At 50.1% G+C, this 23,779-nt stretch overlaps 1 protein-coding gene across 6 annotated transcripts in view; it reads right to left on the bottom strand.

Annotated features, from left to right (window-relative positions):
• The window catches only part of CLUH (clustered mitochondria homolog), a 153,935-nt gene that overhangs the window by 80,395 nt on the left and 49,761 nt on the right, over positions 1-23,779 (bottom strand). For all 6 annotated transcript variants that reach the window (XM_029612489.1, XM_029612487.1, XM_029612488.1 and 3 more), the window contains exons 3-7: positions 21,055-21,226; positions 16,775-16,918; positions 14,278-14,405; positions 702-856; positions 395-520 (exon numbers count right to left, since the gene is read on the bottom strand). In XM_029612489.1, coding sequence (XP_029468349.1) covers positions 395-520; positions 702-856; positions 14,278-14,405; positions 16,775-16,918; positions 21,055-21,226 — 725 coding nt within the window. The remainder of the gene's footprint in view (positions 1-394; positions 521-701; positions 857-14,277; positions 14,406-16,774; positions 16,919-21,054; positions 21,227-23,779) is intronic.

Below are 23,779 nucleotides of genomic sequence, written 5' to 3'. Positions count from 1 at the left end.
CTTCTTATGTTAAATGCCCATGTGGCTGAATGTGTCAGCAAAGTTTGCTGGATAAGTTTAGCCGGCTAACTTTGCTAGCTGGCCAGTGTCTGAATATGGACCTCTTAGTATTCTCCAATAAGCTCTTTCCCTGTGACTGAAATTTCTCTATGCCTCCTCCTCACTATGCAGGATGACATTACCGTAATGCACTGTGACTTCTCAACTCCCGGAAAACAAGATTGCCACCCTCTGGTTTATTTATTTATATTCCGTTTCATTTCATTTTAAAACTTCACATGTTATTTGTTAAGTCAATATACCCAAAAACTTAACACAGTGGCAACAATTTTTTTCCCATATACTTAGACATATCTCCTTTAATGCCAAAAAGAAAGAAAAACATAAGGTTTACCTTTTCTTCTGGAGAGCAGCAAAATTCTTTTTGAAGATTGGGCTGATTTGGTTGAGTAGTTCCACCAGGGAATGACTGAGGAAACTGGGGTTGGCAGGCTTAGGGTTGAAGATATATGCAGTGGATCTGTCAAACAAGGAGCCCTCGATAAGTGGCCTTCACAGTCAGGCATCATTGCAGGCTTTTACCATTTCTGTTCATAAAATACTGGTTTCCCCCATTATGCCCAGCTCAGAACACAAGACTGCCTACAGTTTTATCTGCAGGAAGTCTTGCCCAACCTCAGTCTCCGCTGGTCAGTACTCACTGGTTCAAGTAGAAGCCTCGGGTAGACGCAGTGATGCTCACATGCCTGTCCTCTGTCGTGATGACGTACAGGTACATGAGGTCGCCATGCATCTTCCGGTTACCGGGGGGAGGATTCCAGCCGCTCATGGTCAACACTTTCAGGCACTGCAGAGGCTGAAAGGACACAGCAAACCCACCTGCTTCAGGTCTGGCTCCTTACCAAATGGACTCATTCACCACGACAGATACTGTGGGCATGAAGACAACTGCGCAGTCGAGTGAGTAATTTTCCACGACAGAAGAGCCTTGTTCTGCTAACAGCAGCGTGAAAAGCATAAGAGCCTGTGCTGGTTTTCGTGTCTGCGGTAGTCTTGCTGTGCTAATATTTTCCAAAGCTGGCTGTAAAGTGCCATTATCGATCAGGCCCCAGAAAGGTGGTACCGAAGGCACTTACCCACACTGCTCAGTATATGGAGGCATAAGAGAATTTTTTTTTCTAAATTTTCTTGATCAGGGAAATTAAATTTAAGACAAATGTAATGGAAGGTAAACCAAGATCGCATCAATATGTCCCTTACACCATGGAGTGCCTGGATCACATTAGATGAGCAGAAGGGTCCTCATGTATGTGTGTACACACATACATATATATTAACTGACATCATATATAAACTTTTAAATTTGTATGGAGAAATTACTACTTAATTTCATTTTCCTTAGTGTAGACAGATGGACTCAGGACCAGTTGGTTTTGCTCTCCTGCCAGCAGATGGAGATGGAGCAAGCTGTCGTCACAGTATATATACTCCTACAATGACTCCAGCCTGCCAGTATTCTCTTCAAAAGCAACTGTGGACAGACTAACAAAAAACTTGAATAAAAAAAAACAAACCCACCATTACTGTACTCAACCAAAAAGAAACTGAAGTAAAGCAAGAAACATATGTACCCCAATCCAGGGACTGGATGAACATTTACCAGTAATCTCTTGGAACACGTCACCCCACAGGAGGACCATTGACACAGTCATTTGGCAGTCAAGGGCAGGAAGCTGAGTCCATCTGTCTACGCTAAGGAAAATGAATCAAGTACATGGTAATTTCTTCTTTCATATCATGTAGACAGATGGACTCAGGACCCTTGGGATAAGAAAATTATTACTTACCTGCTAATTTTCGTTCCTGTAGTACCATGGATCAGTCCAGACAGTGGGTTATGTCCCCAATCCAGCAGATGGAGTCAGCCCAAAGCTTCGAGGGGGCGTCACCATAAATACTACTACCCCCTCTGCAGGAGTTCAGTATCGAGTATATCAAAGCCCGAGTAAACCGAAAACCCCCTGCTTGGATCAAGTTGAAACAGAACGGCAACAATAAGCCGCTGAGTGATAACTGAGTAAACTGAAAAAAACCGACCCACCAACGGGTGGGCGGACACGAACATAGCGTGTCAACCTCCAAGGGAGTAAACAGTGACAGGGAAAACTGGAAACACGTAATAACAAACAACAGCAGTAAGTGCACTACTGTAAAAAGGAGACACAGCTGAACAGACTCAGCATCCACATACAGTCGAGCAGGAGTAGGCCCTAGGACCCAAATGCGGTGGGCGTCTGGACTGATCCATGGTACTACAGGAACGAAAATTAGCAGGTAAGTAATAATTTTCTTTTCCCTGTACGTACCTGGATCAGTCCAGACAGTGGGATGTACCCAAGCTTCCCTAACCCGGGTGGGATCCTGCGAGACCTGCTCGTAGGACCTGTTCGCCAAAATGTCCCTGGACGGACGAGGCGAGATGTAGTCTATAGTGTCTCGAGAACGTGTGCAACGATTTCCAGGTGGCCGCTCTACAGATTTCTTGCGAAGACACCGAGCGGCTCTCTGCCCAGGAGGCCGCCTGAGCGCGAGTCGAGTGTGCTACGATGCCGGGTGGGGGAGTCCGCCCCACCCCAATATAGGAGGCGGCAATGCCGGCCTTCAGCCATCTGGCAATGGTCGTCTTCGAAGCCTGAGATCCCTTGCGGGGACCGGACCAAAGGACGAAGAGATGGTCAGAAGTCCGGAAATCATTCGTAGCCTCCAGGTAGAGCCTCAGGGTGCGCTTGACGTCAAGGAGACGAAGAGACCGCGGCTCCGACGAAGAGAACGATGGAAGTTCCACCGTCTGATTCACGTGGAACGCAGACACCACCTTCGGAAGGAAGGAGGGGACAGTGCGAAGTGAAACACCCGAATCGGAGAACCTGAGATAAGGTTCCCTACACGACAGGGCCTGCAACTCCGAAATACGCCGAGCGGAGCAGATGGCCACTAGGAACACCGCCTTGAGGGTGAGATCCTTGATCGTCGCATTCCGCAGCGGTTCAAATGGAGGTCCTGACATAGAGCGTAGTACCAGATTGAGACTCCACGAGGGACAAGGATCGCGCAGTGGAGGCCGCAAATGCTTGACCCCCTTGAGGAAACGGGCGATGTCCGGATGTCGCCACAGAGATCCTCCGTCACGCAGGAGAGAGCCAAGGGCGGCCACTTGAACCCGAAGCGAGTTGTAGGCGAGCCACTGGAGGATCTGAGGAACAGACACTTCCGAGGGTCTTGTGTTCAGGCCGGTACACCACAGCTCGAACACCTTCCAGACCCGCACATAGGCCACCGACGTCGAGGTCTTCCGAGACCGCAGCAGCGTGGATACTACCGCCTCCGGGTATCCCCGTCGGAGGCGACGCCTCTCAAAAGCCAGGCCGCAAGACAGAAGAGTTCTGCCTGGTCGAAAAATACTGGTCCCTGGTGGAGGAGGCGAGGAAGATGTCCCAACCTTATGGGCCCGTCGATTACTAGGTGGAGAAGGTCCGCGAACCAAGGACGTCTCGGCCACTCTGGCGCAACGAAGATGACAGTCCCCCGATGAACCTCTATTCGTCGTAGTAGCCTTCCCACCAGTGGCCATGGGGGGAACGCGTATAGAAGTAGGTCGGCCGGCCACGGGAGCGCTAGGGCATCGACGCCCTCCGCCCCCCGTTCTCTCCGGCGACTGAAGAAACGAGGCGCCTTGGTGTTTTGAGCGGATGCCATAAGATCCAGGTGGGGGGGACCCCACCGCCGAACGATCAGCTGCATGGCCTCGTCGGAGAGGGCCCACTCTCCGGGATCCAGGAGCTGGCGACTGAGGAAATCCGCCTGGACGTTGTCCACTCCCGCTATGTGCGAGGCCGCCAGGCGGGCCAGGTGCCGTTCCGCCCACTGCATCAACATCTCTGCCTCGAGCGCGACCTGCGGGCTGCGGGTTCCACCCTGTCGGTTGATATAGGCCACCGTGGTCGCGTTGTCCGACAAGACTCTGACTTCCCGATTCCGAAGGAGTGGCAGGAAGTGAAGAAGAGCCAGCCTGACCGCTCGGGTCTCCAGACGATTGATGGACCACGTCGATTCCTCCGCGGACCACGTCCCCTGCGTGGCGCTGCGGTCGCAGACTGCCCCCCAGCCTACGAGACTGGCGTCGGTGGTTACCACTACCCAGTTTGGTAGATCGAGGGACATGCCTCGAGCCAGATTCTCCGGGACCATCCACCAGTCCAGGCTGCTCCGTGCAACCTGGGGCAGCGGGAGTATCACCTGGTAGTCCTGCGAAAGTGGTTTCCAGCGGGATAGAAGTGCCCTTTGTAGCGGCCGGAGGCGCGCAAAGGCCCAGGGAACCATGTCGATGGTGGAACCCATCACCCCCAGGAGCTGTAGATAGTCCCAGGAAGTGGGCGCTGGTAATGCAGAGAACCGCTGTATGTGCTCCCGCAGGGAGTGCGCCTTGTCCTGCCGCAGAAAAACCGCCCCCAGACGGGTGTCGAAGGTCGCCCCCAAGAAATCCAAGCGCTGCGAAGGCACGAGGGAGCTCTTGGAGAAGTTCACCACCCATCCCAGGGACTGCAGAAACTCTATCACCCTGGCCACTGCCGCCTGGCCATGCCGGAAGGACTTCGCCCGTATGAGCCAGTCGTCCAAGTAAGGATGAACTAGAATACCCTCCTTCCGAAGGGCAGCCGCCACAACTACCATGATCTTGGTGAAGGTACGTGGGGCCGTTGCTAGGCCGAACGGAAGCGCCACGAATTGGAAATGCTGGTCCAGGATCTTGAACCGGAGAAGGCAATGGTGTTCTTGGCGAATGGGGATATGAAGGTAGGCCTCCGTCAGATCCAAGGAGGCCAAAAACTCCCCTCGGTGTACCGCCGCGATCACCGAACGCAGCGTTTCCATGCGGAACCGGATCACTCTGAGGGATTTGTTGACTTCCTTCAAGTCCAGTATGGGGCGGAAGGAGCCGTCCTTCTTTGGTACCACGAAGTAGATGGAATAGTGGCCCGAGCCCACCTCTCCGGAGGGTACGGGCACAATGGCGCCTATCTCCCACAGTCTGTCCAGCGTCGCCTGCACCGCCTCTCGCTTGATGGCCGAGCCGCAGGGCGAGAAAATGAATCGACCCTTCGGAGCGCGGACAAGTTCCAAAGCGTAGCCGCGTCCTATGGTGTCCAAGACCCACTGATCCGAGGTGATCCGTGCCCACTCCTCGTAAAAGAACGCCAGCCGCCCCCCAATCTTGGGGACGGCGGAGTGGGCGAGCTGAACATCATTGAGAGGACTTGGGCGAAGGTTGTCCCGCCGTGGAAGCGGGGCGCGCGGGGCGGCGTCCGCGAAAGGAGCGAGACCAGGGCTGAGACCTGGGGGCAGCGGGCCGAGCCGCCGCCGGCCTATAACTCCTATAGCGCCTTTGCGCTCTGGCTCTGGTCCGGGAGGACGAAAACGCCCTGCTGGAGCGATATCTGTCTTCCGGCAGGCGATGGACCGCGTTTTCCCCCAGAGACTTGATAATCTGGTCCAGATCCTCGCCGAACAGGAACTTACCCCTGAATGGCAGGGAACCCAGACTTGACTTGGAGGACGTGTCCGCCGCCCAGTTGCGGAGCCATAGAAGTCGACGTGCCGCCACCACCGAGGCCATGGAGCGGGCAAGGACCCGAAACAGATCATAGGAAGCGTCTGCCCCGTATGCCACCGCAGCTTCCAGTCTATCCGCCTGGGCGGCTTCTTCGGGTGGCAACACCTGAGACGTGAGCAGTAGCTGCACCCAGAGAAGACTGGCTCGCTGGGCAAGCGAGCTGCACATCGCAGCCCGCAGCCCCACTGCGGAGACCTCGAAGACCCGCTTGAGGAAGACTTCCAACTTGCGATCCTGCGTATCCCTTAACGCTGCTCCACCTGTCACCGGAATGGTCGTCCTCTTCGTGACCGCTGACACCGCGGAGTCCACTCTGGGTACCTTGATGAGATCCAGAAAATCTTCCGGCAGCGGATATAGCCGTTCCATGGCGCGGCTACCCTTCAGAGCGGCTTCCGGGGCATCCCATTCCCTGGTGAGCAGCTGCAGGAACGACTCATGAATGGGAAAAGCCCGAGCCCTCGGGCGAAGGGCTGCCAGCACCGGGTCTCCCTTCTTCGAGGAGGTGACTACAGCGGGCGCGACGGGAGCTGGCGGGTCCGGCGGGGGATCAAGGTCCAAACCCTGAATGATCTGTGGGATCAGGTCATCTAGCTCGTCCCGCTGGAAGAGGCGCAGGGTACGTGGGTCCTCACCCTCCGAAGTGGAGTCCCCTTGTCCCGCCGCCGCGGGGTCCGACCCAGGGGAGGCTGGTGGCGACCCAGGCCCCCCCGAGCCCACGGGGAGCCGTGGTTGGCTGGGGAGCTGTGGGGCCCCCACACCCGCCGGGGCGGGGGGGGCCGGATAGGCGGGCGAAGGTCGCGGGAGCTTGGGTGGTGGCGGATCCGCGGGCGCAGCCAGGTCCTGCAGGTAGGCTGTATGCATCAGCCGTATGAACTCCGGCGAAAATCCCGGCCTAGTCGGGGGGGCCTCCGCGGGTGGGGGCCCCGGGGGACCCTGCCCCCGCGGGCCTTCCTCCTGGTCTGTCTCCGGTACTAACCTCGGGGGAGAGCCCTCTGAAGCCACCTCGTCCCCCTGCGCTGCCTGGGCTCCTTCAGGACGCAGCGTGTGTAAGATGGCCGCCGTTCCCGCCAGGAATGGGGGAGGGGCCAGCCCGCGCCGCCCGGGTAAGGCTGTCATGGAGGCCCGATGCGTGAGGGACCGAGAGGTGCCTTCTCCTCCGGGAAGGCACCGAGCACAAATTCCCTCCCTGGAAACGCGCGATCCAGGTTCCCCACAGGCCGAGCAACGCGCCGGCCGCGGCATCTGGAGCGCAAGGGTAACAGTCCCCGACAGCCCAGAACTCCTGAAAAACCCGGGGGGGGGCCGCGAAACGGATCGCCGCTGCGGGGGGGCCCGGGTGGCCTGCGCTACCCGCCAAAGACAGAAAACGGCGCCGCGGGGGGGCCCTCCTGGCCGCACGACCCGCCGGTGGTGAGCAGCCCTCTCCCCGGTGCAGCCCACGTGGAGCCTCAAAATGGCCGCGGGAGAGGGTGAAGACGCGAGTAGGCCGGAGCACCGGCAGCCGCGTGTAACCTAGCTGCAAGGGAAGGAGAAGAAGAAAATCACACTTACCCCGCAGCAGCCCCGGACAGCGCCGGTAAATAGAGAAAGGAGAGACAGAGGACAATACAGAAGTCACGCCTCCCCAATCAATCAATTAACTTAATTAATTTTTTTTTTTTTTTTTTTTTTTTTGTAACACAACTTGATCCAACCAAACAAACCTGACAACAATAAAGCCTCCAACCAAGGGAAGCAAAAGAACAAAGGAAAAAGAGAATCGGGAGCAAGCCCAGATTCCACTACTCGCATCTGCTGGAGTCAGAAGATACTGAACTCCTGCAGAGGGGGTAGTAGTATTTATGGTGACGCCCCCTCGAAGCTTTGGGCTGACTCCATCTGCTGGATTGGGGACATAACCCACTGTCTGGACTGATCCAGGTACGTACAGGGAAGTACCAAAGCTACTCACCAATAGGTGGGAGGCTGCCCATGGTCCAGTCAACATCACACTTGCAAAGACTGAGTCCTCCCAGGCCAGCACATCCAGACGATAAAATCTGGAAAAGGTGTGTAAGGACCACCACATTGCAGTTCAGCAAATGTCGATGGGAGACAACAATCTAATCTCTGCCCATGATACTGTCAGAGCTCTAGTAGAATGAGCCTTAACCTGAGTTACAACGGCTTTTCAGCATTCACATTTGTGGCTGTGACTACCTCCCTAATCCAGTGAGCTATTGTATCCTACGAAGCTGGTTCACCCTGCTTCCTTCCACCATGAAGGACAAACAAGTGATCTGTCTTTCAGAAAGTTTCAGAAACCTTCAGATACCACACAACACAAAAACATAAGAAATTGCCATGCTGGGTCAGACCAAGGGTCCATCAAGCCCAGCATCCTGTTTCCAACAGAGGCCAAACCAGGCCACAAGAACCTGGCAATTACCCAAACACTAAGATCATCCCATGCTACTGATGCAATTAATAGCAGTGGCTATTCCCCCTAAGTAAACTTGATTAATAGCTGTTAATGGACTTCTCCTCCAAGAACTTATGCAAAGTTGAGCCTGCTGCGGACGGTGGTCATAACAGCATGAGGTTTTGGGTAGAAAGTTGGGAGGGTGATGGTCTGGTTGATGTGGAAAGCCAAAACCACTTTTGGTAGGAAGTTAGGATGCGTACGCAGCGTAACCTTGTTATGGTAAAACTCAAGGTAAGGTGGGTAGTGAACTAAGGCTTGTAGCTCGCTGATGCGCCTTGCAGAGGTGAGGACGACTAAGAAGAGCATCTTCCAGAAAAGGTACCTGGGATGACAAGTGTCCAACGGTTCAAAGGGTGGAAGCATGAGCTGTTCCAACACTATGTTGATATCCCACAGTACTGGAGGTTTATGGGTTGGTGGTGGTAAACATAGGACACCTTTCATGAACCTGGAGATGAGGGAATGACAAGAGATATGTTTCCCCGTTGAGAAGAGTGTGGTAAGCTGCTATGTACTCGAAGTGAGGCAGTGGCTAGGATTCCCTGTAAAGCAGATGGAGATAATCCAGGAGGCGTTCTGGTGGACAGGTGAGTGGATCTGTCCCCTTGGCCAAACACCGGGAAGCATAATGTGACCATTTTCGTTGGTAACTCAGTCTAGTTGATGGTTTTCTGGAGAAAACCAGAATATCTTGAAGTTGAGGAGAAATGTTTAGGCTTTGGAATACGAGCCTTTCAACCTCCAGGCAGTGAGATTCAGTGATGGAGTGGGTGGAGCAGCGATCCTCCTTCTTGGGTAAGCAGTTGATATCCAAGTGATATCCAAGTGACATCCAAGTGATATCCAAGTGACGCAAGAGGCAATATTCCTCTGCATCTCTGACCTTACTCAAGGACAAGGAAATGGACTGATTCAAATGAGATTCTGAGACCACCTTAGGCAAGAAGGATGGAACAGTACGCAGCTGTAACGCCATGGAGTCACCTGAAGGAATGGCTCCCAGCAAGACAGACTGCAGCTCAGAAATTCAACACACAGAACATATAGCCATCAGGAAAACTGTTTTCAAGGTCAATAACTGCAAGGAAAGGCTAGGCAGTGGTTGGAACATAGGGCCTGCCAAAAATTCAAACACCAAATTAAGACTCCACAATGGAACCAGTAATCTCATGGGACTCAGAAGATGCTTCACTCCCTTCAAATAGCAGGCCACATCAGGATGAGATAAGGAATCACCATTCACTGGGTACCTGAAACAGGCAAGGAATTAAGGGCCAATCCTATATTTAACCCATCATGCAAGTATCCAAAATGAGCGGGATCTTAACCAAACGAGGAAGAATATCTCGATCCTCACACACTCTCCAAACTTGTACACATGCCAAGGAAAGTGGAGAACTGCTGAGCACAGAGCAAGGTAGCAATCACTGCAGAAGAATATCCATGCTTCAACAAGCGAGCCCTCTCAAGGGCCAAACTGCAAGACAAAATAGAGTTGCATCTTCGTGAAGGCCAGGTCCCTGCTGCAAAAGATTCTTGTGTGGTGGAAGATGAAAGGGGGTCTCCACCAGGAGTCTTCGCAGATATGCATACCACAGTCATCTGGGCCAATCTGGTGCTGCCAGGAGTACCATCCCTGTATGGCCTTCGATCCTGTGAACTATCCTGCCCATCAAGGGCTATGGAGGAAAGGCAAAAAGCAACTTGTCTTCTGGCCAGACCTGTACAAAAACATCCATGCCCAGGGACCAAGGATGTCTCCTGCAACTGAAAAGGAGCCTTCACATTGCAAGAAATCGCCAGTAGGACTAACAGAAAGCCCAAGCAATCCACTACCAGCTGAAAAGCTTCATCCGACAACACCCATTCTCCAGGGTCCAGATTCTCCCTGCTGATAAAAGTCTGCTCTTACATTGTCTTTTCCTGCAATGTGAGAGGCCGAGATCATCTGTAGATGTCCTTCCACCCATTCCATAAGTTGGTCTATTTCCTGAGACACTTGCTGGATTTTGGTTCTTCCCTGTTGACTGATGTAGGCCAGTCATTGCGTTGTCAGACATCACTCAGACCGCTTGACCCTGTAGTCTGTGGCCGAACCACAAGCATGCCAATCGGATCGCCCAGGTTTCCACACGACTGATGTTCCAGAGTGACACTCCAGCATTCCAGCGTCCTTGGGCAATCAGCTCCTGATAGTGAGCTCCCCAACCCTGGAGACTCGCATTTATCATGAGTATCAACCAGTTCAGGGAGGTCAAGGAAACACCCTCTCTCAGATGATCCTCCTGCAACCACCACTGGAGGTGAGAACAGATTTCCATCGGCAAGTGGAGCCGAACCGAATATTCCTGAGACTGTAGGTTCCAACGAGATAGCAGGGAGTGAAGAGAACACATATGCACCCTTGCCCGCACTTCCAGGATTGCCTTCATTAAACTGAGCACTTGTAGATAGGACCACACTGTCGGGAGTATAATGCTCACCAACTGACGCACCTGTGACATCAATTCCTGAATCCGAACTTCTGGCAGGAAAACTTTGGTTCGACACGAGGCAAGCCAAACACCCAGATACTCCAAGAATTGAGATGACTGAAGGCTGCTCTTGGCCAGGTTCACCACTCAACCAAGCTCCTACAAGATGATCTCCTTGTTGCAGGTCACCAGGCAGCTCTTTCTGAGATCTGGCTCGAATCAACCAGTCGTCCAAATACATGTGTACCAGGATTGCATCTCTTCTCAACATCATCACCACTACTACCACCATAACCTTGGAAAACATTCTGGGAGCGGTGGCTACACCAAAAAGGCAGTGCCCGAAACTGATAATTGCGCCCCAACACTGCAAAATGCAGAAAATGAGGCTTCAAAACGGATGGGACTATGAAGGTAGGCCTCGGACAGATCCAGGGAGGTCAGAAATTCCAACTGTACAGCCATCATTACTGAGCGTAAGGTTTCCATGTGAAAATGAGTCATCTGCAAATGACGGTTGACTCCCTTGAGCCCTCCTTCTTGGTAATAAAATAAATGGCATATCGCCCCATACTTTGAGATGTAGGCACTGGAACCACAGCTCACAACCGGAGGAGCCTTAGAAGTATAGATTCCCCTGCCTGCTTCTTCTGCAGGGTGTGGCAAGTAGAAGCTATGAACATGTCCCAAGGAATACTGTGAAATTCTAGCGCATATTTTTCTCGCCTCTGGGATCTCACCTCCGGGATCCACTGATCTGATGTGATCTCGATCCACCTCTGATAAAAGACAAAGAGGCATCCCCCTCTCTTTTGTTCCTGAAGGTGGGTCGGCAAACCTTCATTGGGAAGCTCAGGAGAATCTGCTATCCGAGTCTGCTCCTCTTAGGCTGTCTGGGACGAAAGGACTGAGACCTATCGAAAGGTCGATCTTCTGCAAGGACGAAAATGCTTGGAATCCCGGAGATGACCCCTCATTCCAGAGGGGCGCTGCAACCGCTTCTTATCCTCTGGCAACCAAGGGACCAGAGATTCACCCAATTTCTCCAACTCGCTCCCAAACAAGAGCGAGCCTTTAAAAGGCATTTTCATAATATTAGCTTTGGAGGGTAGTGTCAGCCGAAGAATTTCGCAGCCATAGTTGACATCTGGCAACTATCACCGAAGTCACTTCTCTAGCCGAGGTGTGGACCAAATCGCAGCCCGCATCTGCTAAAAATGCAGCAGTGGGTTCCATAACTGCTCTAGAATTCACTCCAGAATCATCAGCTTCCTGAGCGAGAAGTAGAGAAGATCGTGCCACTAGGGCACAACAAGAAGCTATCTGTAAGGTCATTGCCACAGCTTCAAAGACTTGCTTAAGGATGGCCTCAATCCTCCTTTCATGCACATCCTTCAAGGCTGCTCCTCCCTCCACGGGGATAGTCGTCCACTTAGAGTCGGCATAGACCAGCGCATTCACTTTCGGAAAATGCAAACGCTCCCTCACCGTGGGATCCATGGGGTACAGGCCTTACAATGTGCAACCTCTTTTGAAATTGGCATCTGAAGCACCCCATTCAAGATCAATCAATTCTTGAATGTCATCCATAACAGGGAAAAAGCAAGAGGCTTTATGCAAGGAAACCAAAATGGGATTCTTCTTTGGTTCAGACATGGAATCTGCACCAGGAACACCCAAGCATCTTCAAGGTCTGGGAAACCATAGAGATGAACTGCCAACCCTGAAAGAAACACAACATGGTATGGTTCCAGTCCTGGAGGAATTTCCCCATCTTCCAGGGAGTCGGGATCAGTCTCCTCAGTGCCATCTGGGTTTCGGTCGGGAATACCTGCAGCAAACCGAGATGTGCTTCGGCACTTAAACATAGGATTGGAAGAGGGAGGGGCCACTGGCTAAGGATCCGACCTGACAGGATTGGTTGAAGCTGAGGACTGCGCTTTAAGAAAGGATTGCAAGCCTTGAAAAAAACAAAAAAATCTCTATCCAAGAAGAGTCAGCAGGATCCAGGCCAAACCGAGAAGGAACTAGAGCGAGGCCCACTGAGCTGCCATCTCCCGCAGAGGAACAAGTCAAGTAAGTTCCAAGATCCAGCATACCTCCAAACAAATCCTTAGCCACACCATCATCAGGCTGGGAGGACCCAGACTTACCAAAATCAGAGGAAGACAATTCACCCTGACACATGTTAGAGGACACATCAGTCTGAGATGCCTGAATATGACAGGCAAGACAGAGAGAAAGGCACTTAGGTTTCTTGCTCACCAGCAACATCAGTGCACAGCTGGAGAATGTACATCCAGCTTGCTCGCACTGAAAAATTTCAAGCGCACAAAAATTAGGCACTGGAAGAGTAAGTGCTGTAAAAAATACACACACAAACTGTGCACCAAAACCTGAGTGCACTACCAATACTTAAAAATTTGTGCACACAAAACTGAGTGCACAACATGTGCACAGAGCTGGACGCACTGCACATACCAACATTACTCTACAGGGCAGTCGCACATGCACAAAAGCGTGCAAACACACCTCTGTGGGCTACCACGTGGCACACAGGGAAAAAGCCTAACTGCGGGGCTTAGCCCATCTGAACTGCTCAACCCACCAGACTGCCTAGTTCCCTGAACCCCAAACAGGAGTGGGAACAAATGTCAGATTGGCACACCGAGCACGGAGACAAGAGGAAGTCTGCAAAACCCCTCTACACTGTCTCTGCCTTTTCCTTTAAAAAAAACAACCCCAAAAAACACTTACCTGAGCTCAACCTTTACCGGCTGAGTTCAGAGAGTGTCTCCGGCATGTGACGGCACATGCCCTCTCCCCCGCAGCGGTCTGCCTCCTGCACCCACTGCCTTTAAGCTGTACAATCAGCTAAGTCCACGCCAGCAAAACCAGCTACTGGACCAAGGCACACATCTGAGGGACCATGGAAATCACTTCAGGAATACTCAACTGAGGGAGGGACCATCTAGTATCAATCTAGTATCAATCAGGTAAGCAAGGCTTATTATTTTTAAATTCTCCTTCCAAAATCTGAAGCAATCCCCATTTAGAGATGCACATCCACCATCTGCTGGAGACTGAGAATACTGGCAGGCTGGGGTCACTGCGGGAGTATAGATACTGTGACGTCAGCTTGCTCCATCTCCATCTGCTGGCAGGAGAGCAAAACCAACTGGTCCTGAGACCATCTGTGTACACGCTAGGAAATTTAAATATATAATTTTTTATTTTACGCAAGCATACATTTTACTATTGCCATTTTGTGCACAGCTGGACTTACTGTGGTGAGATTCACTCCTTTATACAATGAGTATTCCATATCACAGAGCCTGAGCTCATAGCACCAGACTGGTCCCGTCACTCATTACTTTTTTTTTTGTTTTATTCTGTTGTGCTTTATTTTTAATTCCAGAAACGACTACTTGCTAAATTGGGTTTCCAGCTCAGTCAGAACCAGGGGTGATCCTGGCATAAAAGTTTATGATGTTTTTATGGGCATGTCTTTCTTTTTTTTAAAATTTATTCACAGTTGCCAACCCTAAATTAGGAGGATCCTGCGGGTCCTATTGCAAATGGAACCCTACTGCCCCCAACCCAGGCTGGGGAGACTCGTAGTCAAAGCGGGCAAGGGGCTTGGAAATGAACTTGGAATAGGTTACCTTCCAATCCCGGTTCTGTGGCTGGAGGGAGTAGAGAGGCCGGTCCTTGCTGCCTGGCAGGATATGCTCCGGAGGAGTGCAGTCAATCTGTTCCATTTCTAAGCCTTTCTTCTTGCGGTTTCCACTTTCTATAGAAACAAACAAGAAAGATTCATGAAAAAAAGTCTACAATCAAGTTTGCGCAAAAGAGGAAGAACTTACCAGCAAGAAAGTTGGCAGCCCGTCTCCGATTTTCTATAGCAGTTTCTCCAGGTACAACAGTAGGGTCACCCTTGTGTACCCGGTCACACTTCTACCCAAGTTGCAGTTACAGTTCTGAGCTACTCGTTTGATTCTCCTATTTTGCCACAGATTTGGCCAAGCCCCTTTAACTCAATGCAATCCAGTTCACAGGATTCTTCACAGGCCAGGATATCTTGAATTGAATTTCAATGTAAAAAAACACAATCCCAAGACCATGCTGTGCACATGAACCTTCCAGACTAAAACAGGTCCCTTCTTCATATATGGGCTTTACAGTTCTTGCATGACAGTATCTTTGGATAATTCTTATGTCAGTGCAAAAAAAAAAAAAAAAAAGCTACTGCGGCCTTCAAAGACAATAGTTTCCTCCAGGAAAGAGGAGGAGTGGGCCTCGTGGTTACAGCAAGGGAAGCCAGGGTTCAAATTCTGCCTCTCCCATGGACACTCCCCCTGTGACCTTGGGCAAGCCACTTTATCCCCTGTTGCTTCAAGTACCTACTTACGGATCGATACTGTAAAACCGCGGGAGAGCGGACGAACGCCCGCTCTCCCGGCGCACGCACCGGCCCTTCGCCGGTGCGAGCGATCCAGTATGCAAATGAGGCGACGCGGTGCAAACGAGGGAAAGGAGGCGCTAGGGACACTAGCGCGTCCCTAGCGCCTCCTTTTGGCCTGGAGCGGCGGCTGTCAGCGGGTTTGACAGCCGACGCTCAATTTTGCCGGCGTCGGTTCTCGAGCCCGCTGACAGCCACGGGCTCGGAAACCGGACGCCGGCAAAATTGAGCGTCCGGTTTTCGGCCCGACAGCCGCGGGCCGAATTCAAATTTTTTTTTTTTATTTTTTTTTTTTTTTACTTTTGGGGACCTCCGACTTAATATCGCTATGATATTAAGTCGGAGGGTGCACAGAAAAGCAGTTTTTACTGCTTTTCTGTGCACTTTCCTGGCTGCACATTTTACTTACTGGATCCCGCGCGCATACCTAATAGCACCCTCAACATGCATTTGCATGTTGAGGGCGCTATTAGGTGCCGCGGGTGGGCCGCGTGTTTTCCTCCCCTTTCTGAATAAGGGGTAAGGGAAAACACGCGTCCAGAGCAGGCTGACAGTGCGCTCCGACGGAGCACACTTTACTGTATCGACCTGTTAGATTGTAAGATTTTTGGAGCAGGGACTTCTGCCTGGACACTTATCAGCATTGTACAGCACTGTGTACATCTAGTGGCATTATAAAAGTGAGAAGCAACCAGAACCCTGCACCAAGTTTACCCAATTAACTGGCTAATACTACTCTTTTCTTCACTGCTCCCTCCATGCAGCTACCACCCATGCTGTGTGCCAGGGATGGGCTACCACTAGACCATGCATCTGTTTCTGAAGCATTACTAGAAAAGTACGCCAACATCCTTTTCAGATAAAAGCCCAAAGTGTTATTTTTCTGATCCTGGATTTTGGGCTCCTATTCTAAACCCGAAGTTCCAGCTGAGTGAGCAGCTGCATGCAATGCTGCAGAAACCTTCACGGATGTTCATTCTTAGGGATGGGAAACATCGCGAGCACTTAAGGTTTGGCACCTGGAGTCTGCCGTTAGCCCCACGGGACAGGGAAAGAGAAGCTGCTGCTGAGACTTGGGGCCAGAGGAGCCACCAGACCTAACAGAAAGGGAAGAGGCTAGAGGGACAGTAAAAGTAAAACACAAAAAAATAAGCAAAAATAAAGCAAAAACATACAAGAATAGAGTAAAAAGTAAATTATAAAAAAGGAAAAAATAAATTCTCCCTTGTTCCTAAACATTCGGCTGGCAGCCATGCTTTCCATCTCTTCTTCAGATTAACTGGATGCTTTGCTCTCTTGTGCTGAAAACCAACAAATGGAGCTTTGAATTGCAAGTGTGAATGTCTGGAAGGAGGGTGACAGGACTGGAGTTAGGAAGCAAGAAAACAAAGCAGTTTCCTGGAGTGGGAAGGCAGGGAAATTTCAACATTAAAGCAGCCTGGAGTCTTTTTTTTTTTTTTTAAACGCACAGCTTTGCTACTTGATGGTACAAGAATGTGCTGTAATTATAACCCTCCCTTCCTATCTGCAAACAAAATTACTAATAAACTCTAGATCTTCATGAATTTCTTCACTGAGCCGGGATACCCTGCATCCATAGGTCAGCAGCCCTGCTGCTCTTGGAGAAACTGGAGGTTAAACCAAAAAAATGGCACAGGCATGATGGAGCTACTTCCTCAAAGAACGCCTTTGGACCCTACCTCCCAGGTCTCCTTCGGTGAAGACGCTCAGGAAAGACAGCGAGTTGCAGTCTACACCGTTGAAAGCATCCGATGGGTCTAGGCTCTTCAGGAGATCTCGGATGTGGCGCACATGAATTCTGGCTTCTCGCACCGTGTAGGGCTCTGAGGAAGCAAGGAGGGAAGACAACCTGAGGCTGCTGAATGCACATTTTTTCTTATCTACTTTTATCACTGTTAAATTCTTTCAAATGAAAAGCTTCCTTCGCTTCCATTGCCTTTCAGCCCTACAGGGAATTTAAGAAGGGCTGGCTCAGCACTAGAAGGCAGGCATATTTTCTGTACATAAATAAAATGAATTCTTTAAAAAAAAAAAAAAAAAAATGCATTATGGCAGTGTAACTGCTGTTTCCCAAGGATTAGGGCTTCATTAAATTTAACAATTTTTATTCCGTCTTTCCAAGAAGGAGCTGCTCTATGCAGAGTGCAACCACCATTTACATAAAACATACACAGACAGGTAAAAACAATCAAACAGTAAGACGGACTTGATAGTACCTAAAACCCACACCCACTAAAACAATACATAACAATCGATAAATTAAAACAGTCCAAGCATAATTAAACAGTAAAGTCTATTTACTCAAGCACTGTAAATAAATCATCTTAAAAGCAAAAAGTTATGAAGCCACCAGCTTAAAACTGCTGCGAGAGTGCAAACGGCTGCTTTCCGAAAATTTGGGGGCTAGCAGGTACACAGTGCAAGTGGTCTGTAAAGTAATGGCCCCGTGACATGCCATGTACTTAGTAGTACAGCATCCTAATCTTCCTTTAGAAATGCAAACACATCCAAGGTATGGCAAGGCACATCGCGCACATAAGGAAACAGCACTTTCTAAAGGATAAGCCACTTCCTCCCTGAATTTCCTGCCATGCGGAAACACTTCCCAAATTTTCCACATTCACGTTTTTCAGCTTACATGGTAAGTAACTGAGGTTCCTTCTCCATTCTTTTGTAAATCTTGTATCTTTAAAAAAAATCAGAGGAAATTTGTAGAGGTGGAGGAGGAGTACTTGGGGCACCGGGGCTCAAAGTTGTTTCGGTCATAGAGGTTGGCATTAGCTCACTGCCTCCTCCAGCGACCTGTACCACCGGTTCTAACCCTGTTTTTGGGGGAAAGAAGGCGGGTATCCGAGGTTGGGAGGCAACAAGTACAGGGGATGATGTAGACATCTCTCTGACTTTTGCCTTCCACTTAGTGTGTGGCATTAACTTAAGAATCAGACAATAGATCACAACGGGCCCTGTCCTTCCAGCCCAATATTCAATTTCACATCAATAGCTTCATGAGAGGAGGCCTCAGGGTGAGATGAGATTAATTTTGTACTCACATTTAAAATATATGCTCTCCTGGAACCTTTGGAAATTTCAATAATTCTATTAATCCAGGGAAAGCTTGTATGAAACAAAGCCGCACGCCCCTTTGGCGCGCGCCAGGGACGTTGACGTGCCGTACAGAGTCGAGTTTTAAAGGTCAGGAAGTCCCGCCCCTATGACGTCAGCGGTACGGAAGTCCTTCACCGCTAAAGTCCCAGGCTCCAGAGTAGAGCTCAGCCAGCACCAAAGTTGGAAAATCAGATTTTGAGGTAATATGGCATCAATGTTCTCTCTCACCTCCACCTCAGAGTTGCTTGGCTTTCTGCCCTCTCAAAAGGACTAGTTCCAGGGTTGCTACCTTCCGGTGCCTTTCTTCTGAGCCCCCACAGAGGGCCTTATCAAGACGAAACTGCCCATTTGCTCGAAACCGGGACTGCCCCGCAAAGGAACCTTTGTTACCTCTGGGCCTATCTTCTCCCCAAGATGCTTCACAAGCTCCTCTAAGTCCTCACCAAATATGAGCTTTCCTTGAACGGTAAGGCTTAAGACCACACATCCGCCGACCAGTTCTTTAACCAAAGGAGCCTTCTAGCTGAAACGACAGACAAATCTAGAAGACGTTCTGGTTAGGTCATCTGCTCCATAGGCTGCTACTGCCTCCAGACTATCCACCTGCTTAGCCTCTGATAAAGATAGCGTTCTCATGGCCTGCAGCTACAGAACCCAGTGCAAACTGGCCCTCTGCATGAAGCTATTGCACTTGGCAGCCCGAATGCCCAACACAGACACCTCAAATATCTTTTTGAGATGAATTTCCAAATTTCCTGCATGTTCTTCAGCGCTGCTGAACCAGCTGAACCAGCCACAGGGATAGTGGTCTTTTTAGTGACTGCAGACACTGATACGTCCACCTTAGGAAGTACTAACAACGCGAAGGTGTCCTCTGGCAATGAATACAACTTAGCCATTGCCCAACCAACTTTCAGGCCAGTCTCTGAGGGTATCCCACTCCCTGTCTTGTGAAAGGAAAGGCTTCCGCTGGACCTCTCAGACCATCCTCCTGGGGAACCTTGATCCCCAGCTCCGAGAACATATAGAATTAAGGACCACAACTCCTTTTTCCAAAATAAACGCACTACCTTAGAGTCATCCCTCTCTGCCACCGGCACCTAGCTCAACCCTCCACCCGGATCTGGCCCATCTGGACCTTTATTGGGGACAGTTTGAACAGTGTCAAGTCCTGGATGGATCCGGAAAGGCTAGAACCTGTGGAGACCCTTCCGAGTCAACATCTGGACTGCCCAGCGCAGTCCTCATTCCAAGGATCCTGGATGCCGTGTGCAGAACCGGACCCCTAGAACTTCCAGATCTCTTAGCCAGCCGCTAAGCACCGGATCCCTGAACCCAGCTCGTCCACCCGGCTGTCTTGCGCCAAATATGCTTTGTGCATAAGTAGGACAAATTTGGAGGAAATGGTACAGGATCCTCTGAATGTTCCCCTTCCCCACCCAAATCGGGCTCCCTCTGATTAAAAATGCCCTGCCCCACCGGAGACAGCAGAGGGGGAATGTCCTCATCACCACCCCCAGAAGCAGCCCATAGAGATCCTCAGCGCCAGACAACATGGCCTAATTTCCTGCACCTGGCAAGAGAGGGCGGCTGCCTTCAAAGATGCACCCATGCTCGTTTTAGCTTTAGCCTGCTGCTCCTGTGCGGGCTCAGACAGCCCCAAACTGCCCTCTCCCCAGGAGAGGGATCGGGAGCACAGCCTGGTGCAAGAGAGATGCACCGCGCATCACTGCATAAGCAGCGTGCACTGCCGCGTGCCATAGAAAAGAAGCTGTGCAGACTTTACAGAGGTCGGACCATGCAACAAATCACCCAAAACCCCGCCACCCACACGCTCACCTCACGACAGCTACTCCAAGGCCCTCAATGCAGCCGACCTGGCTGCAAAAGCCTTGTCGCTTCCCTTCTTCCTTTTTTTTTTTTTTGTAAACTTTACTTACACAACAGAGGAAGCCTAGAAAGACTTCCCTGACAGAAGAGCTGCTGCAGAGCAACTGTTCCTCTGGGGGAGGAGGGAACTGGCCCCACCAGTTATACCCCCCCCCCCCCCCAAGGTGGTGACCAACCGAAAAAGACCAGGGTTCCTGATCCCCTGTTCATTTCCCTCAACACCAGGAGGGATACTCCCACCAGGGCCTCGCAACCTCTTGGGAGGATAACTCAAAAGAATTTGAGATCTCTCTTTTCCACCCCCCCCACCCAAGACTGCAGGGATTGCACCTCTATCCATCTGCTGGAGGCAGATAAATACCAAGGAGCTGCAGTGGCACCCCGGGTTATATGCTGATGCAAGTGAAACTGTCTCCAAATGCTGAAAGGGAGGCATAATCCCAGGAGTCTGGACTGATCCAGGTATGAACAGGAATGCTGGTCTTCCAGATACCAGGCGCTGCCATTTTATTTATTAGCTGGATGCTACGATACCAAATCCCTCTGCACGACAGATTTCAGACAAGTCAGGATCCAGTAATTGGTCCTGGGATGTGGAACCAAAAATGCTCCTAAGTATGTTCTCCCAACTGGCTTTTAAAGACTTGACTGATACTGGCAGCAGTTACTGTACTGGCAGCAGTTACTGGCAGCAGTTACTGTACCCAGTGTACACCTCCAGAAAACAGTCTCCATACCACGCTTCATCCTGCACGAGGCCGTGGTATTCAAGAGGGGGAGAGGACCCCTCCTGGATTCAAGGCAAACGCAAAAGATTGGTGCAGTAGAGAAATAGTCACTTTGATGAGCAAACATGAGGTTTAGCTGCTTTGAAACAACGTTTAATTTGCGAACATTTGATGTTCTGCTTTTTGCTTGGTTTGGTCAAACAAAAAAAAAAAAAAAAAAAAAAAAGGTGTCTTGCCTTCCACCACTTTCAGCAGTGATCCTTCCTGCAGCCCCTCGATGCTCTTCAGCTCGGCAAAGTTGTCTAGCACATTGCCGTCCAGCTGCAGGGAGAAGCAAGTCCGGTGACAGGTATCTTCTCTATCCATCAGCACCTGGTGGATCTCCTGCACCATCTCCTGAGGAGACACCTGCAACAAAAGAAAGAGCACCTTAGCCATTACTTCCTCAAAACCAGGGGCATGAACACAGCTAGTTATATAAAGAGGACATGTAAAAACTTGAAATAAATGAATCAATCCTGGGAAGGCCATGGAAACTAGATGGGACTTTTTTTTATATTTTAAGATGCATTACTATAAATGAATACCTTTTGTGCTGGGTACTTGTTACTTTATAAAAAAAAAAGAGTGCTGAAGGGTGTATTTGGCAACAGGACACAGAGAAACATGCAGATCAGGAAAGCAGAAAGCCCTTACACTAAGGAACATATGTTCCAAGGCTTGGATGCTAAGCAGATGGCTCACAAATGCCTTAACATTGCAAAAATTGGCTTTAAAAAACAAACAAACCACCAAACAGCCCTATCAACTAGGGGTTTCACTAAAAGAAAAAATGGATTATATTAAATTGGCACCAAACTATCAACCACTCATCAGCTGAGGACACCAGATTTACTTCTCTCTGATGGGGCAAGGGAACCTTCACCCTAAGGTTTCTGGTACATCTCTCCTCTAACCCTAACCCAAAGCACAGATTCCTAGAAAACCACACTTTTGGTGGTCCGGTACCAGCGCTGCTCCTTTTCTCTTAGGGGCTGGAAGTGCTAATTCCGCTTCACTCCTTATGGAGGAGTCAAGCAGAATAATCAAACCCCTATCCCTCAGGCAGCAACTCGCCATCCTGCTTTGGGTTATCGGCCCCACTTCTCAAATACCTTTTTAACAGCGCAGGCTCCTTCCAACTTGGCTGATAAAATGACCTTGGGGAAATCTTCATTGGACAATGACAACCCCCTATACACCTGTTCCCTATGGATATTTAAAGTTTCCCCAAGGAAACGCCTTAAGAGATTGTAGCCAAAATGCCTTTCTGATCCATACATGGGATGAGTAAAATGAGAGGCACTCTCGTTCCATTTTAAAGACGACTGAATTATGAATGCATACGAAAGGTGTGAGAATGCACAGCGCTACGGTCGAAGCTTTGATGATTGGCACTACTGCTCACACGTTTTAAACTTGTGCTAATTTAACTCCTATTACCACTAATTGCAAAGCACTCTGCCTTCAGCCAATTAAATTAAAAGCTCTGCACAAAACATTTGAACCAATGTATTGCATCTACATCAGTTAGTACCTGGCACCGATAACCTTTCCGTTACAGTGTTTGCAAAAACACACTGCCCCTGCACTTTCCATGTAAAATCCAGCCAAGTAATAATTAAAAATAACTGCCACTAGATTTTTCCGAAGCATCGAGTGTACACGCAGAGCTGTATAACAAAAACATGGCTTATATAAAAGTTACAGGCATGCAATAAAAAGATAAACAGAACTTTAGGGAGTTCCCTGCCTCAGATAACATGGTTACGCACTGTAATAGCAAGCTTTATCAATTTAGTAAGAGCCAATGCAGCGGCAGCACCCGGCATTGTAAGAGACAATGTGGTAAAAGGAGCTTCCACCAAGTACTGAGTCAAAGGGGATGAAGATTTATGCAAGCAAGACTTTTTTTGGGGGGGGGGGTTATTCTTAATTACTTTGGGAACATTTCATAAGTGTTCTTTCACAATGAAAGCACAGAGTATGTTGTACAGAAACATAGAAATATGTCAGAAAGAGACCATTTCGGCCTGTCTACTCTGCTCAGCCACACCAACTTATTCAGCTTTACAATCTCTACCACTCCCTCAGAGATCCCCTGTGTTTTTATCCCGGGTCTTCTTTAAGTCAGATACTGTCCTTGTCTCTACCACCTCCATGGGAAGGCTGTTCTATGTATCCACCACCTTCTCTGGAAAGAAATATTTCCTTAGGATTACTCCCGAGTCTATCCCCTTTCACCCTCCACCCATGACCCTTTGTTCTAGAACATCCTGTCCTTTCTAAGAAGACTGCCTCCTGTGCATGGAAACCTTGGAGGATTTAAATGTCTCTATCACCCCTATGCTGTCTTTCCTCTAGGGCAGCGGTTCTCAACCGGTGTGTTGCCGCACTTCCCGGTCCCCCGCTGACCCAGCTGCTCCCCCTACCCAAGCAAAATAGCCCGGGCGGAACACAGCAGGACACCTGGAGTCAGCAACACCGGCATGCTCTCTTCTTCCCACCCCCTGTGGCCCGGAAGAGAAAGTGGTGAGCAGCGGGTGGGAAGAAGAGACCATGCTAGCGCGGGCAGCATCAGCCCAAAGAAGAGAGGCGCAGCGCAGCTCGGAGTAAAACAAGAAACAACATCAACCCACACGGCCAATGGGACTCCTTTCTCTGTGAGGGCTAAAAGTGAAGGAGGTTGCTGATGCCTTTAGGGTTGGAAGTGGAGGAGGCTACTGTCGTCGCTAGTTCGGGGGGGGGGGGGGGGGGGAGTGAGTGAATGAGCAAGCATATGTGTTTCAGATCGTGTGCATGAGTCAGCATGTATGTGAATGATTGAGGCCTGTATATGTGAAAGTGTATGTATGTGACTGGGAGCCTGTGTGTGAGAGATAGCATGAATGTAAGTATATGACCGAGATCCTGTATGTGTAA

This window comes from Rhinatrema bivittatum, chromosome 8, assembly GCF_901001135.1.
Source record: "Rhinatrema bivittatum chromosome 8, aRhiBiv1.1, whole genome shotgun sequence".
Taxonomy (NCBI): Eukaryota; Metazoa; Chordata; class Amphibia; order Gymnophiona; family Rhinatrematidae; genus Rhinatrema; species Rhinatrema bivittatum.
Note: the sequence above shows the minus strand (reverse complement) of the source record. Positions and strands in the feature narration are given on the sequence as shown.